The sequence below is a fragment of the Quercus robur genome, chromosome 6 (assembly GCF_932294415.1).
Source record: "Quercus robur chromosome 6, dhQueRobu3.1, whole genome shotgun sequence".
Taxonomy (NCBI): domain Eukaryota; kingdom Viridiplantae; phylum Streptophyta; class Magnoliopsida; order Fagales; family Fagaceae; genus Quercus; species Quercus robur.
In genome coordinates, this window is record NC_065539.1 from 43,662,606 (window position 1) to 43,679,005 (window position 16,400).

Below are 16,400 nucleotides of genomic sequence, written 5' to 3' on the forward strand. Positions count from 1 at the left end.
TGGTGTTTAATTTAACTATGTTGTGATGTGGACATGTAGGTAAAGATGCTTTGCCTCTTTGTTGGGATTTTTTTTAGTGGAAAATGACATGATTGTTGGGAAAAACTAGGCATTACCTTTTGTTGTTTAACTAGGCTTTCATTATTCAATTTTATATGATTATTTTATGTATTGTAGCAATATGTTGACAATAATATACATATTCAAATGACATTGTCTTTTGTGGATCTGATTGCAATTTCAATTTTGGAGTATGAGTGTGGTTTTGGAATTTGGAACCTCTTATCTTATGGGCTGAGTAGTTCCACCATTCCAGACCAGTTGGGCTATAGGCTATAGTTAAAGCTCATGCATTTTCTGATGTTCATAGACCATAGTTCATTCATACTGGCTTTTGACAAGGTATGGGCTCAAGTCCCTTATCCCAAACCCCACTCTCTTCTTTCAGACGGATTTGGATCCAGTGCAGGCTATTGCACCGTACCATTTTGATGTTAGAGAGAAATCATTATTCTACCAATACAGTTCACGCACAACTTTTACTACAACTTAATAATATGTGTGATTGTGATTAGTAAACTATCACTTTTATATATAGACCCATAATTTTTTTTTTCTCTATCAATCATAGTCGCACATTTGAGAGGGAAAAGTTAACAAGAAAAAAAAAAGTTAAAAAAAAAAATCCAAGAACTAAAATTAATAGTAAACTTTTTAACTTTCAATCTCAACACCTGAAAGTCTATTGCAAAGTGCAATAGTTGCACCGAATCTCAATCCCATTCAAACTAGGATTTCACTTACGAGACAGACAAATGTATGATTTGTGTGTGGTAGAGACAATTAAGAGAATGAAATATATAGGAAGTTAAAAATTCTATTTTAAAATTCAAATTTTCAATTATTAAATTAATTCTTAAAATTTTATTTTTGCTAATTTAGTCCCTCATTTTCTCAAAATGAATCAATTTGATCGTTTTGTTCATTTTTTAAGTACTCATTAAACTGCAAGATCTATTAAATGGAGCATCTCATAAATGTTTTTAGTTAAATTTTTAATAAAACAAAAAAAAAGTTTAAACGACATCATTTGCTAATAGATTTGGACAGAAAAATCAAATTTACTCATTTTTACAAAGTGAATGACTAAATTAACAAAAATTAAACCTTAAGGGCCAATTTAATTGATATGGATAAAAATAGTGCTTAAGGCATAAGTAGGCAAAACCGTCAGCTTCCATTACAAGCTGACGGCAAGAGGAAATCTGATAGGGATAGTGAAGGGAGTTGGCAGGTAGTACCAAAAAGCTGACGGCATCAATAAGCTGACACCTATAAGACTGAAGGGAGTGCAATAAGCTGACGGTCCTAATAGCGGTTTGCTTGCTGCCCACGATTGCATATATAAGGAAAAGTCTTGCCCTCCACGTTTGGTGCTGCTCAAAGGGAGTCCTATAAGGAAAGGATTCCACCAAATACGCCCAAAGAGACTCCTATAAGAAAAAGACCTCTACAGCAAGAAAAAGATGTCAACAATTTACTACTATAAAAGCCCCAATACCCTTACTAGCCAAGGTGCACATAATTTATCCGCTCTAGCACTTTAGAGTTGTGAGAAGTTCTAACTTAACCTTCGGAGGGTATTTGGCCGGTACTACACCGGTGCTCTTTGCAAGGTCTTCTCTTTTTGTGTTGTGTAGGCATTGTCGCGAGCACGTGAGGGCCATGTAACTCACTGTTGATTTTTCGGCATCATCATTTACAATTGAAGTAAAAATTCATAAACTAAATTGAATTTTAGCCTAAATTCTACAAAAACACATTTGGCTAGGATTTTATATAATTGTTGAGTTTGCATGTTGTGATCAGTGTTGATAACCTATTACGTAAAATAAAAGTGATAATTGAGTAAAAAAAATATTGTATTCCTAACATTCCTCTTAAAATAATGCTTACACCACCTAATTTAACTCTTGCCATGTTATTTCTACACTTAACAAAATCCTAATTTATTTACATTAATTTCACAGTAAAACAATAGTAAATCTCAAGGAAAAAAAAAAGAAAAACATTAAGAACCAATATATAAAGGAAGGTGCTTTGCCTTTGGAGGAACATTCGAGTTAAGGTTCTTCTATAAACCCATCTTTGGTCCCAGAAGGGCCAGAACTCTACATCCTCTTATACCAATGAGCATGTTGCTCTTCAATAATCAATCCCACATATCATGTTTTTCTTATATAGTAAATTACTCAAATGATTCCCATAGCATAATATTTTTGTGTGATCCATCCTTGATTGTTCTTCAGAAATTTTTTTCCTATCTCTGTCTTTTGTTATTTTTGAGATTTACGAACCTAATTTTTTTTCCTTTAATAATAGGAATAGATTGGATTGTGTGTGATATTTAATTATTTATTAATTTACTCCTTAATATATCCTTTAATTTCTAAAAATTTGGGGTGGCAATAGCTTCAGTTTCTACTACAGAAACTGGTTGGCCTATTCATAGGCCTTTATTAAAGGGCAATAAATGTAACTAGCATTTGGTGCTCTCTCTAGCCGTTACTCTCTCACTATCTCCTATCCTAACGGCTAACGGTCCCTTTAGACCCTGAAAACAACATAGAGAAAATCAAAATAGTGCAATAATGCAGGGAATGGCTCTTCTTCCTCTGCTTCCCACGCCTCTCTCCCAGCAAATCTCAACTAATTCAACAACTTTGTACATTTTTGCCACCAAAACATAGTTCAGGTTAAAACATCATTGTATTTAATCTGAAAAAATTCCATTTTCTCACTCCTCTAAGTGCACAGGTAAACAGTTTTCACTCTTTTTTTTTGGGTCCCCTGTTATTTTGTGCATCATATTTTCCCTTTATTATTATTTGAATCTTATTTCTCAATTTCCTGAAAATGGTTTCACCCTTAAGATATGAAATCCAATAGCCTTTTCTTATTATCTTTATTCTCACTCTTCTAAGTGTGCAGGAAAACATTTTCTCTCTTTTTTTTTTTTGGGTCCCCTGTTTTCATGTACTCTGTTTTCTTGTGCATCATATTTTCCTTCTTTATCTTATCATTCAATTCTGTTCCTCACTCTTAATTTCCTAAAAAGGTTTCACCCTCAAGCCATGAAATCCAATTCCCACATCTTATTCTCTTTATTTTTCTTCTCTTTAACCTTGAACACCATCCGTGTTCTTGGTAAAGCTTCTAATACTTCAGATTCAGATTCTTATATCCTTTCCTGTGGCTCTTCAAGTGGTGGCACAGACTCTGATGGCCGAAAATGGATATCAGATTCCAAATTCGCTGCCTCTTCCAAAAACACAGCAATAGCTACTGCCAAATACCAAGACCCTTCTCTGCCTTCCCAAGTCCCATATATGTCTGCAAGAATTTTCAAGTCTGAATACACATACAAGTTCTCTGTTTCACCAAAGAAGCGCCTCTGGATCAGACTCCATTTTTATCCATCAACTTATAGCAATCTCAATTCCTCTGATTCCTATTTCTCTGCTGTCGCAAATGGTTTCATTCTCCTTAACAATTTTAGTGCGTCTATTACAGCTAAAGCTCTCACACAGGCATATATTGTTAAAGAGTTCTCTCTCATTCCTGTCCAATCTGGCAGCCTCAGTATCACTTTCACACCCTCTTCAAAATATGCAGGATCATTTGCTTTTGTCAATGGCATTGAGATAATTCCCATGCCAGATATATTTCAGCCTGCAACTTTGGTCGGGTTCTCTGACCAATCTGTTGATGTTCAAAACTCTTCATTGCAAACAATGTTTAGGCTCAATGTTGGTGGACAAAATATTCCTGCAACTAATGACTCCGGACTTACACGGATATGGTATGATGATTCACCATATATATATGGTGCAGCCATTGGAATCACTTCACAGGCTGATAGTAATGTTAGCATTCAATATTCATCTGATGTGCCAGAGTACGTTGCACCTATCAATGTGTACAGCACAGCGAGATCAATGGGACCAAGTTCAGAAGTCAATCAGAATTATAATCTCACATGGGTGTTTCAGGTCGACGCAAATTTTACTTATGTTGTTAGGTTCCATTTCTGCGAGTTCCAAGAAACCAAGATCAATCAGAGAGTGTTTGATATATATGTGAACAACCAAACAGCACAGCCATCTGCTGATGTCATTGCGTGGGCCGGATCATCAGGAGTGCCTGTGTATAAGGATTATGCAACTTATGTTAGCGAAAGTGGTGGTGATGAACAAATTTGGGTGGCATTGCACCCTTCTGTATCATTGAAGCCGGAATTCTATGACGCCATTCTTAATGGATTGGAGATCTTTAAGGTCAATGACTCAAGTGGGAACTTGGCAGGGCAAAATCCTGAGCCATCAGCAATGCTGCTTCAGGCTGAAGCTGAGGCAGTAAAGAGTTTTAGTTCATCAGGATCCAATGGTCATGTTCTGGTGATTGGTGGGGTTATTGCTGGAGGGGCTGCTGGATTTGCTCTGGTTGCAGCTATTGGCTTCATTGTCTACCGCAAGATTAATGCTAAAGAAACGGATTCTAGGACAGGTAATTGGTTGCCACTCTATGGCGGTTCCCAGACATCAACAAGCAAATCAACAATCTCTGGCAAGAGTGTAGGCAGTAGCCACCTCAATACTCTGGCAGCAGGACTATGTAGGCATTTCTCATTATCAGAGATTAAACAAGGGACAAAGAACTTTGATGAATCACAGGTTATTGGGGTTGGAGGATTTGGCAAGGTTTACAAAGGTATTATTGATGGAGCGACCAAAGTGGCTATTAAAAGATCAAACCCATCTTCAGAACAAGGAGTTAATGAATTTCAGACTGAAATTGAAATGCTTTCAAAGCTGAGACACCGGCATTTAGTCTCTTTGATTGGGTTTTGTGAGGAGAATGGAGAGATGATTTTGGTTTATGATTACATGGCCAATGGGACTCTAAGGGAGCACCTTTATAAGAGCAACAAAACTCCTATATCATGGAAGCAAAGGTTAGAAATATGTATTGGAGCTGCAAGGGGACTTCACTATCTTCATACTGGATCCAGGTATGTCATCATTCACAGGGATGTGAAAACTACAAACATTTTATTGGATGATACTTGGGTAGCAAAAGTTTCAGACTTTGGGCTATCAAAAACAGGTCCTGATATTCATCAGACACATGTTAGCACAATGGTGAAAGGTAGCTTTGGGTACTTGGATCCGGAATACTTCCGCAGGCAACAATTGACAGAAAAGTCTGATGTCTATTCTTTTGGGGTTGTCCTTTTTGAAGTGTTATGTGCTAGGCCACCACTTAATGCTACCTTGCCTAAGGAACAAGTTAGTCTTGCAGATTGGGCTTTGCACTGCCAGAGAAAAGGAATTCTTGAGGATATTATTGATCCTCATCTTAAGGGAAAGATAAATTCTGAGTGCTTGAAGAAGTTTGCTGAGACAGCTGAGAAGTGTTTGTCTGATCATGGGCTTTATCGGCCTTCAATGGGAGATGTGCTATGGAACCTTGAGTTTGCACTCCAATTACAAGAAAATCCAGATGGAGCAGGAAGGATTGCAGAAGAGAAGGCAAATGGTGCATATGCTAAACATAATGATATGTTGAAGATTGAGGAGGAAACTGCAGCAAGTGAGGACACGGATGACTTGAATACAAATGCAGCTTTCTCACAGCTAGTAAATCCTAGTGGAAGATGAGGCCAATTTTGTAACTTTTTAGTTTATAGTTTTGTTTTGTTCCTTCTCTTTTTTTGGGACAGGAATATTTGTTAGATTGTTGGTGTATTTTGCTTCTTTTAGTTATTCCTAATTCCTTTTCAAACTTCTAGTAAGGCAAATTCCCAGCTCTCTCTGCCTGGTATATACTTTAATTTTCTTTTACTAATGTGGTTCTTTTGTCATTTCTTCTAGTTTCCCCTTCCTATCACTCTCCTTAGCTTTCCAATCTTTCTTTTCCGTTTTGAGGTTATTTGCATTCAAATTTGGTTGAGAAAATCTGAAACATTTTGTTGCTTTTTGATTGGTTTCTGCTTCAAGCTTCTGTGTCCATTAATTCTGCAATTTTGTTCAACAAAAATAGGCAGAAATCTAGCATTTTGACTAGCTTTTTATAATCTTAAAAATTTTCACGACTTAGATGGGTACGAACTCATGTGCTTAAGCTTTTGGATGAAGCGATGCCTTCTACTGGTGGCTAAAGGTGAACCTGGATTTGTACTTTATGAAGTTGTGCATTCTATTTATAGATGAAAATAAGCTGAACCAAATAGATACATTGCTGATTCACTTCCTACATTGTTTGAGCTTTTACAATTGATAGCCCTCCAAGTTGGAATCAAAGCTTGATTTGACTGAGAGGTCCACACATGCATAGCGTGCCAAACATGTTAGAAAATACAGGGGAACAGGGATAAATATTTGCTTCCTAGGTCCCCAATAAACTGCATAGTACTGGGCATCATCATAAAGTATAGGCATTGTAATACAATTTATTGAACATGTGTGCCCCCGTTCGAATATGTGCACAGTAAGGAATAATATGTGATGGGACTGAAGCACATTGGCCCTTGTTATGAATTTGGATACAGAATACATAAATTATGACACGTTTATGAAGAAAGGATATAGGTTAATAGGTACATACATATCATTCAGCAAAAAAAAGAAAAAAAGGTACATACATATCGTGATGCATTTGTCCTGGGACTGTCGCAGGTATCCCAACATCTAAATTATATTGCTGACCATCTTGGTATATTCATGGAGAGGCTCATACAATCCAATCAGGTAGGCCAGTGCTCACTTTCTCGTCAAAAAAAGGTAGGCCAGTACTGCTCAAGCATTGATAAAAGGAAAATACTGGTTGCATACGCATTTACATACTAAGGTTGCACTGAAAAAGTGACTTAAAGTCATGATTCAAGTCTTGATAAAAAGAGTAATTGCAAGATACAAAAATTTTCACAAAATGTTGATATGATAAATCATGATAAAAATCACATCCATTTTATTAGATTCAATCACATTATACTAAGTAGACGACGGTGAAAATTTTCAGTAGAGACAACATTTTTCACAATTGTTGACATGGTTTGTTATCACTTTCATATGAATTTACTATTGATACCATTTTTATTATACAATGACACATTTCAATTATGAAAAAAAAGTCGGAAAAATGTTTCCTAAAATTCTGCACTGTTTGTCAACAGTGGAAGTTCTCAGATTCAATGGTTTAGACTTTAGATTGAAAAACAAGGATAAATCATGAAGCTCATTTGGGAACCCAATATGCAGAGGCTTTCTATTCCTAGATCATATGCATTCTAGTCCTGATTCCAACCATGTGCTGCTCTTCAATGCCAATACCATTATGCAGAAAATGACAGCACACCCCTTTGGAGGTATGAATATTTATAGATAACCAAGGCATCAGACAGCCAAAAAGATACAGACCTAGATTAAAAAAGAGTTAACTCACTATCTTTTTTTGTATTTTCTAATGGACAAGAGGGTTACTCTCTAGTCTCAACTCGCATACATATTAAAGAATAAAAATGAATCTTCAAGATCACAACCAGGGTATTCCTCTGGTGCTTGGTTTCTTCAATTTCTGTTCTTGAGCTGTGAGCCTTGATGCTAACATCCAACCTCTTCTGCCGACTGCACAGAGAGAGAGAGAGAGAGAGAGAGAGAGAGAGAGTAAAGTTCAATGCCGCAGCTTTAATTCAATATTTTGTGAATTCTTCCACACAAACCAGGCACTGCTGACACACTTTCTATTGCTCCAATCATCCTATCTAGCAAAGAGGCCCCCCATTTTCAGCTCTAGAAGAAAAATAAAATAGAAAAGACATACTTCTATCTCTCTTTCTGTGACAAAAGGAAACAAAAGTGAGAGAGAGAGACAGCACTGATAGCACACGGACCACAAATGAAGCACCAAGTTTCAGACCTGTTTGCCATGCAGGTACATAAACAGTAGCTTTTGACTAGGGAAGACTAAATTCCAAGTAATGGAACTTTCAAGGTATATTATGGGGATGCTAGCTAGAACACTTTCGACAGCAACGATTATCAAAATAAGATATTATTGAAAAGGAACCCAACAAGGATTTGTAGAGTTCTAAAAAGGGTTAACGCTAGGTTGTGAAAAGGCTGTTACAATGGTAGGGTTCATGATTTTTTTTTGGATTTTTTTTTTCAATCATGCATGGTGCAATTGGTTCTATTATTTCATGCCCCATTTGGACTAGTTTTGGGGTTCAGCAGAACTTGGCAGACTTGAATGCAAGTGGGTACATGAAGGAGTTTGAGTAAGTAAATCTGATGACTTGGCTAGTCTTCAAAGGCTTTCCACCATTAACCAAGCAATCATCATAGGAGAGCCTCTTGAAGGTTCTTGGGTTTATTATTCTTGCAGAGGCAAACCAACCACAGTGGAGATGAATATCTGAAGGAGCACATCCAGAAACACAGGTGTTGACAATCTGGACTATGTACTGTGGGATTCCAGATGTGGAATCTCTGCTTTGTGAGATGCTTATATCTCTGTTTGTGCAAGTGCCTCATGAAAATAAGAAAACAAAAGTAATTAATATACAGGGTTGCGGAAGTATATATATCATACATGAGTCAATTCAAAAGTTTAACCCCAAATTTTTTTTTTTGCATGGATGAATATAAGTTATAAACGACAAACTATAGTCCACAATGGTGTCATAGACATGGAATCTTTACCATGTAGCAAAAGTGTTCTGCAGCTTGAATGGTTTTTATCTCCATGAGATGAATGTATGAACTCATTACTAGAAGCTTCTGCAAAAGATTATAAAGGCATGTAAACTCTTCCTCAAATTTTGAGGGGGGAAAAAAGACTGCCTAAAAACAAAGCTCAAGAGGGAACTAGAAACAAAGCAGAGAAATTTCTTATCACCTGAATGTATCCCAAGACTGCAAAATACAATGATGAGCATGATCAAGTGGAGGAAGAACACATGACAAGAGACCATGATGGTTTTTGAGTTAGAGAGTGTAATAATTCTCAGAGTTTGGCAGTTTGACTGCTCATTTTCCACTCCTGCCACTGTCATTTTGCTTGGTGAAAATCAATCAATAACAACAAAGAAAAAGTGAGAGGGTTGGTGGGCATGAAGGAGTTCTTTATGTTGTTGGTGACCCCTAGTGGTATGTGTACAAGAATTGTGTGGTGGTTCCTTTTAAACAAAGTTCTGCAAGAAAGGCTAGGGAGAGTGAGGGCCACCACCAGTTTCATCCTAACAGTCTCGTCCATCCAATTTCTCTCTGCTTTAATTGTTTCCAAGACAAAAGAAAGCAGCCATTAAATGCACAAAAGCAAAAGCTATTTCACATCATCCAACTATTAAATATTACCTTCCTACTCTCCCTGAAAATTAGAATTATCAAGTAAGAAATTCGGCAACCTAATAAAGTAGAAAGTATTACCAACTTTTTAATTTTAGGCTAATCTAACAATTGATTCAAATTATACAAGTGGTTAACCAATTAATAGAAGCATGGATTATGGCATATAAAAACACAATTGTACACCCAAGCACACAGTAAACACAGTCATAACACATGGATATGTAATCGAAAAGGAAAACCTAAGTGTCAGGCATAAAAACCTCTATGTGGTTTCATTGCCAAAAATGAACAACTAGAATAGATAATGTGGTACATATTACATATAGAACCCTTCAAAGTCCAAACTCTTGCTCACAACTAACTCTGCATGTCCTTTCTCTACTCTAGCTCTCAGATCTGCAATTGAGCTTCAATTGCAATCTCCAACTCTTCTAGATTATCTGTGGTGGCTCTAATCAACACTCACATTTCAACCAAGTGCAGTGATAAGTGTGATGATCCTAATCTCATCTCATGGAATATGGCTATTTTGAGAAGGAAAATGTAAAGAGAATTAATTTGCTAGGTTTTCTCTAACACTTATCATATGGGAATTAGAGTTTAATTTTGTGGGAAATGTTAGGACATATGTAGATATTGTTAGAGACATATACTATGTAAATTAGCTAATCTTTTGACAAAACACACTTTACTTGTAATTTGGTAGATCTAGGGTGGGTTTAGTACTTTAAGGAACAAGAGTTCAAATTTATCATTGAAGCCATGCAAATTTGTCCAAGAAACAAGTGAAGATGTGTTGTTCATTAAAACTCGACAGATAGCTCGACAAATTCATATCTATCGAGGTTTGATGCCGATGCTCGACAGTAGCTCAATAGAAGCTATATTTGTCGAGAATTACGAAATTCAGATTTCCAAATCTGATTTCACGCATATCCATGTATATTTGTGTAGGGTTTCTTTTCTCACAACCCTAGACATATAAAAAGATTATTTTAAGGGCCGTCAAAGATGATGCAAAGTGATGCAACTCAATGCAAATTGATTGTGCATGCAAATTGTGACGGGAGACAAAATTTGTCCTAGTTCATTATATTCCTTGTAGAAGCTGTCGCGTCTTTGCGCCAAGAGTTTTGTAACCAAGGAGTTTCTTGATCTTTATTGTTGGATGAACTGAAGAACTTTACAGCCAACATCTTCCTCAAATTAGAGTTTAATTTTGTGGGAAATGTTAGGACATATGTAGATATTGTTAGAGACATATGTTATGTAAATTGGCTAATCCTTTGACAAAACACACTTTACTTGTAATTGGGTAGATCTAGGGTGAATTTAGTACTTCAAGGAATAAGAGTTCGAGTTTATCATTAAAGCCATGCAAATCTGTCTAAGAAACAAGTGAATAAGTATTGTTCATTAAAGCTCGACAGATAGCTCGACAAATCCATATCTATTGCAGTTTAATGCTGATGCTCAACAGCAGCTTGACAAAAGCTGTATCTGTTGAGAATTACGAAATTCAGATTTCCAAATCTAATTTCACGCATATCCATGTATATTTGTGTAGGGTTTCTTTTCTCACAACCTTAGACATATAAAAAAGGATTATTTTAAGGGCCGTCAAAGGTGATGCAAAGTGATGCAACTTAATGCAAATTGATTGTGCATGCAAATTGTGACTGGAGACAAAATTTGTCCTAATTCATCATATTCCTTGTAGAAGCTGCTGTGCCTTTACGCTAAGAGTTTTGTAACCAAAGAGCTTCTTGATCTTTATCGTTGGATGAACTGAAGAACTTTGTAACCAACATCTTCCTCAAGTTAGAGTTTAATTTTGTGGGAAATGTTAGGACGTATGTATATATTGTTAGAGACATATGTTATGTAAATTGGCTAATCATTTGACAAAACACACTTTACTTGTAATTGGGTAGATCTAGGGTGGGTTTAGTATTTCAAGAAATAAGAGTTTGAGTTTATCATTGAAACTATGCAAATCTGTCCAAGAAACAAGTGAAGGAGTGTTATTCATTAAAGCTCGACAGATAGCTTGACAAATCCATATCTATCAAGGTTTAATGCTGATGCTCAACAGAAGCTGTATCTGTCGAGAATTACGAAATTTAGATTTTCAGATCTTATTTCAGGCATATCCATGTATATTTGTGTAGAGTTTCTTTTCTCACAACCTTAGACATATAAAAAGATTATTTTAAGGACCGTCAAAGGTGATGCAAAGTGATGCAACTCAATGCAAATTGTGACCAGAAACAGAATTTGTTCTAGTTCATTATATTCCTTGTAGAAGCTACTGCGCCTTTGCGCCAAGAGTTTTGTAACCAAGGAGCTTCTTGATCTTCATCGTTGGATGAACTGAAAAACTTTGCAGCCAACACTTCCTCAAGTTGGTGTGTTAGTCACGTACTTGGATCCGTGCATCAATTGGTTAGTCACGTACTAGGAGCCGTGCATTGAAATGAGAGATTGTCACTACATTACAATTTCAATTGGGTATTGGGGTAAGGGTTCAACTGTAGGTTGGTATTAGGTACTGAGATTCCTTTTATTTGTAATTGCTTGTTTTGATAATAGTAGATTCTCGGAAGTGGTGACCTTAAATTTATCCGGTGGGGTTTTGCCTCGGTAGTTTTCCCTATTTGTAAACAAATCACCAATGTCAAATTTATTTTCCGCTGCATTTAACTTAGTTGGTAATTTGTTTGTACTACCACGCTTATTGCATGCAATTAAATCTAATTAATTTCACTTGGCTAAATTAATTGATTAAGTTACCAAAGGGGTCAATACATTCTTGGCCTATCAAGAAATACCTTTCAAGGAATACAGTATATATAGGATGGGCAAAGGCTAGAACAAAAGGAGAATTCGTAATTGAATTCCATCCAGTTTTAACCATTTTGCACGATCAAGTGTCTGCGACATTGTTATCACAACTACTATTTAAAAACCAATCACATGCTATTTCGTGGAGCTCATTTTCAATTTTGCTCGACTGAAATTCCATTTTGTTCAACTCCAATTCAGTTTTAGCTCTTGAAGCCTCTACGCAATTAAAAATTGACTAACAAATACCTTCTTTTTTTTGGGGGAAACCCACAAATACAATTTGCAAAGAAATTAAGAGCTTGTTTGGATGAAGAGAGTTTTGAGTGATATCACTCAATTTTCTGTTTTCATCATCCAAATTGTGTGGGTCCCACTGCTCAACACTTGTTTGGATTAGTTTTGAATCGCAATTTTCATCACTCAATGACCCAGTAAAATGTATGTGAGTAACCAAAATTGAAAATAGGTTTCACCTGTTTTCAAAACTCAAAAACTGAGTTTCAGTGGCAAGTCGGTAAATTAGATGAAGTTGTGGGCCCCTTCGCCAGTGCATTGTCACATTCGGAACAGGCTTGTGCTTATTACTGTTGGAGCTCTATTCCATTTTAGTTCTCCCCAATTTTTTTGCTGAAAATTTTCCCTCTTCTCACTTCCCTCTTCTTATTTTCATTTCCCTCTTCATCCTAGTGAGCTAGCTCCACCACCGAACCTAACACCCCCAAACCTAGCAACCACAAATCAGCCAAACACAGACCCAGCAACCCCACAACCCAGCCAACTCCATCAGCACAACCAACCCAATCACAACCACCCACAACCCACTGCCGCAACCACAACCAGCTCACTGATCTATACCTACAACCCCCACACCAACACGCCAATCTGACCCATAAAACCCAACAAACCAATCTATACCCACAACCCACACACCAACATGCTAATCTAAAAAAAAAGGAAAAAAAAAAAAAAGAAACGAAAAGAAAGAAAGAAAATTAAAGGGAGAAGAGTACAGGGGAGATCGACGGCGAGTGGAGGAAGAGATGGTCGGAGCTGGACTGTCCTGACGAGGCGAGGGAGCTTTTGAAATTTTTATGGGTTCGGGTTTGGGTTTTGGGAGATCGATGGAGAGGCACTTTGTTGAAGGGGTGAAGGGGAAATGAGAAGTGAAGGAAATGGGAAATGGGTTTCGCGGGTAAGCTAACAGAAGGATCTGACTTGGTGATCAGGTATGGGTCCCACAAAAAAGTTGAAATATTTGAGTTATGTGAAGTGAAAACAGTGTCCAAACGGTGGGTAGTGAAAATTGGGATATTTTGAGTGATAAGTGATGAGTGATGAAAATTGACTAACCAAACAAGCCCTAAATGTTCAAATACATGAAAGTTTTGGCACACAATATGCCAACACACAAAGATCCTAACTTCAAAGCAAACTAATTCTACTCAGACTCACAGTCAAAGAGTATTGTGTACCTTAACTAGTTTTTATTTTTTATTTTTGCTGAATAGTGCCCCTTAATGTACATGTCCGTCTTTGCAGCTCATAACCAAGAAAGTGAAGCCAATTTCTTGGCCAAAAAACAAAAATATTAAGTATGGTGTATCTGGACACAACAATTTTCATATTTTGTTGACATATCTTGTTAATTTTTTTTTTTTTTTTTATCATACATATCTTGTTAATTGATGTATAATAAAAGTGATGATCCAATATATCAGTTGCTCCAATCAAAACAAATATATCAAAAGTTGAGAAAAAAAACACACGCTCAAGTGCTCAACTCTTAATCCTAATTTCTTATTCCACATTCCAGTTACCCCTCTCTCTCTCTCTGTCTGTGCCACTGAGTGACCTGCTTCCTTGTCTTCTCATCTCAAGGCCTTAGAACCAGCATCTCGAGAAACGACAAAGGTCCATGACTGCTGAGCTGCAATAGAAAGGTGTATTGGTAGCATATCAAACTGCCCAACTGTAGAAACTTGTAGGAATAGCCTCCTGCACTATCGAAAGAAGGAAAATTTTCCTTATTTGACTAAGCCTACGTCTATAGACTTATTTCCGATATTTACGAAAGGTAAAATCACTCATTGCCGGTTTGGTAAAGGTAAGGATTATTTTTATTGCTTTATAATAAGAAATGTGGTTGTACTGGTGCATTCAGATAAATCAAGTTATATTTACATGCAATTTACATTAATTATCTTTTTTTCACCCATCAACATAAAATATCTAAATACATTAACGTTTCATGACATCCCACATTGTAAAGGAAAGGGTTGGATGTTGGTTTTACGAGTGTCTAAACTAGTTTGGGGTTAAAGAACTTCTTTTGGGATAAGCTTGGGGCTTGCACCAATAAATTAACTTTCATTCATTCTTCTCATTATTCTTCCCTAATGAGCTTTTTCCACTTTTCTAAAGAAGGAGTTGTACAGTTTATTTTTTAAAATAAAATAAAACAAGCTTCTTCTTTTTTTGCTATATAAAAAAAAATGGGTAAGAGGCGACCTAAGTTGGCATATTCTATTTGAGTGTGACTATAGCAACACTTTATCCATTGGCCTGAGTCAATAAAACAAGCTTATAATATCAGTAGTAGGTTAAGTTTTATGCATATGTGTTTGTGTTGACAAAAGGTTGCACAAAGTGAGAAGGATCCGGGTTCATGCGTCCCAAGGGAAGACTTAAAAAAATAGCCAAGGCAAGAAAGGAAGCTAGCTCTTTCTTAAGAATCAAAAACCTTTAAGGTTTTCTCATTATTAAAAGCAAACAGTTCCTACTTCCTAGTCATGTTGCATTGCCATAAGGGCAAAGCCGCGATTTATGGCAGAGTTGTGGGCTCTCCGTGATCTTCATACAATTGGAACAATAGAACATGTTGCTTTGCCTGAAAGCTCTCTTTTTAATGCAAAGTTTCAGGCTCTCTTTACCTTTAATAAAGGGAATCTAGTTGATGTGTGGTAGTTGGTTCATATTATTTTTGTATCGGTTGCTCAACTTCAACTTCTTTTCATTTTATTTTATGGTGAAGCTCAACCTCAACTTTCAGCCTCGAATTGATGCACATACAGTGCAAACATATAGTCGTATTCCTATATTTAGCAACCTATATTTTCAAGAAAAAGAGACTTATCCCATGTGAGTTGGATTTATGAATTGCAGGCATGCATTTCAAATCTAAGCCACCGAACAAGAAAGATGATTCTAGGCCAACCTCACTTCTTCCAATTTTTTTTTAGAGAGAGATAGCCAATCTCACATTAAAAAAAAAAAAAAAAAAAAAAAAAAAAAAAAAAAAAAAAAAAAAAATCTGCTTCTTGTATTGCTATCATCATTGGTTTTTTCCCTATAGGCAGGAGCTTGACAAAAACAAAATTGGTTCCATCAGGATCAAACCAAATTTATTAATCTTGAACTATATATATATTTCGAACTCGTTTAATATTACATTATATAGTGTATCCATATTGGATTTATTGTATGACTAAAAATTTTCTATAGTATCCTATCAAAAAAAAAAAAAAAAAAAAACTATAGTAAAGATAAATATTGAGAGATTGAAATAAAACCAAAATATACATGTTATCAAAGCTTAAGTACATCCATTGTATGCATTAGGTGTCTTATATATAATATTTCTGTTATCAAAGCTTAAGTATTTAAACTAATCTGATCATTAGTCTAATCATACGATATATGATTACTTAAACATACCCAAATTTCTCACTTAAAAACAACTAAAAACATGCATAGGAGAGAAATCTATTAAAAAAAAAAATTATTCTACTCATAGTCTTGGAAAAGGTTTTTCTCCAAATTAGTTTAGAAAATAAAATTTTCAAACTCCTCATATATCTTTGGGCAAATTACAACTTATCCACCTGTGATTTGGTTAAAATTTAAATTGCATATCTGTGGTTTAAAATTTGACACTTTACCCACCTGAGGTTTTACTGAAATTTGAATTGTTTACTTGTGGTTTAAAATCTCAATACGCAAGTGTTCTACTAGATTCTTTTTATCTTATTTGATCTTGTATTTTATGTTTTTTGTGTTTTTGGAGGAGAGAAACATAAAAGTGAAGTAAAATCACATATTTAGTCACATTTTTTATAGAGATGGGTTAAAGAAATCTAATTGAAC

The 16,400-nt window shown here is 35.9% G+C and overlaps 2 protein-coding genes across 2 annotated transcripts; one reads left to right on the forward strand and one right to left on the reverse strand.

Moving 5' to 3' along the window:
• Positions 1 to 3,134: 3,134 nt before the first annotated feature.
• Positions 3,135 to 5,720, forward strand: LOC126689734 (receptor-like protein kinase ANXUR1). Its single transcript, XM_050384922.1, has one exon. The coding sequence runs from the start codon at positions 3,135 to 3,137 to the stop codon at positions 5,718 to 5,720; it is 2,586 nt and encodes an 861-aa protein (XP_050240879.1).
• Positions 5,721 to 7,725: 2,005 nt separating this feature from the next.
• Positions 7,726 to 9,195, reverse strand: LOC126688907 (protein TAPETUM DETERMINANT 1-like). The gene is made up of 3 exons (XM_050383839.1): positions 8,959 to 9,195; positions 8,763 to 8,840; positions 7,726 to 8,589 (listed from the first exon to the last, which is right to left on the reverse strand). The coding sequence occupies exons 1-3, from the start codon at positions 9,113 to 9,115 to the stop codon at positions 8,288 to 8,290; spliced, it is 537 nt and encodes a 178-aa protein (XP_050239796.1). The 5' UTR covers positions 9,116 to 9,195; the 3' UTR covers positions 7,726 to 8,287.
• Between the last annotated feature and the right edge of the window lie 7,205 nt (positions 9,196 to 16,400).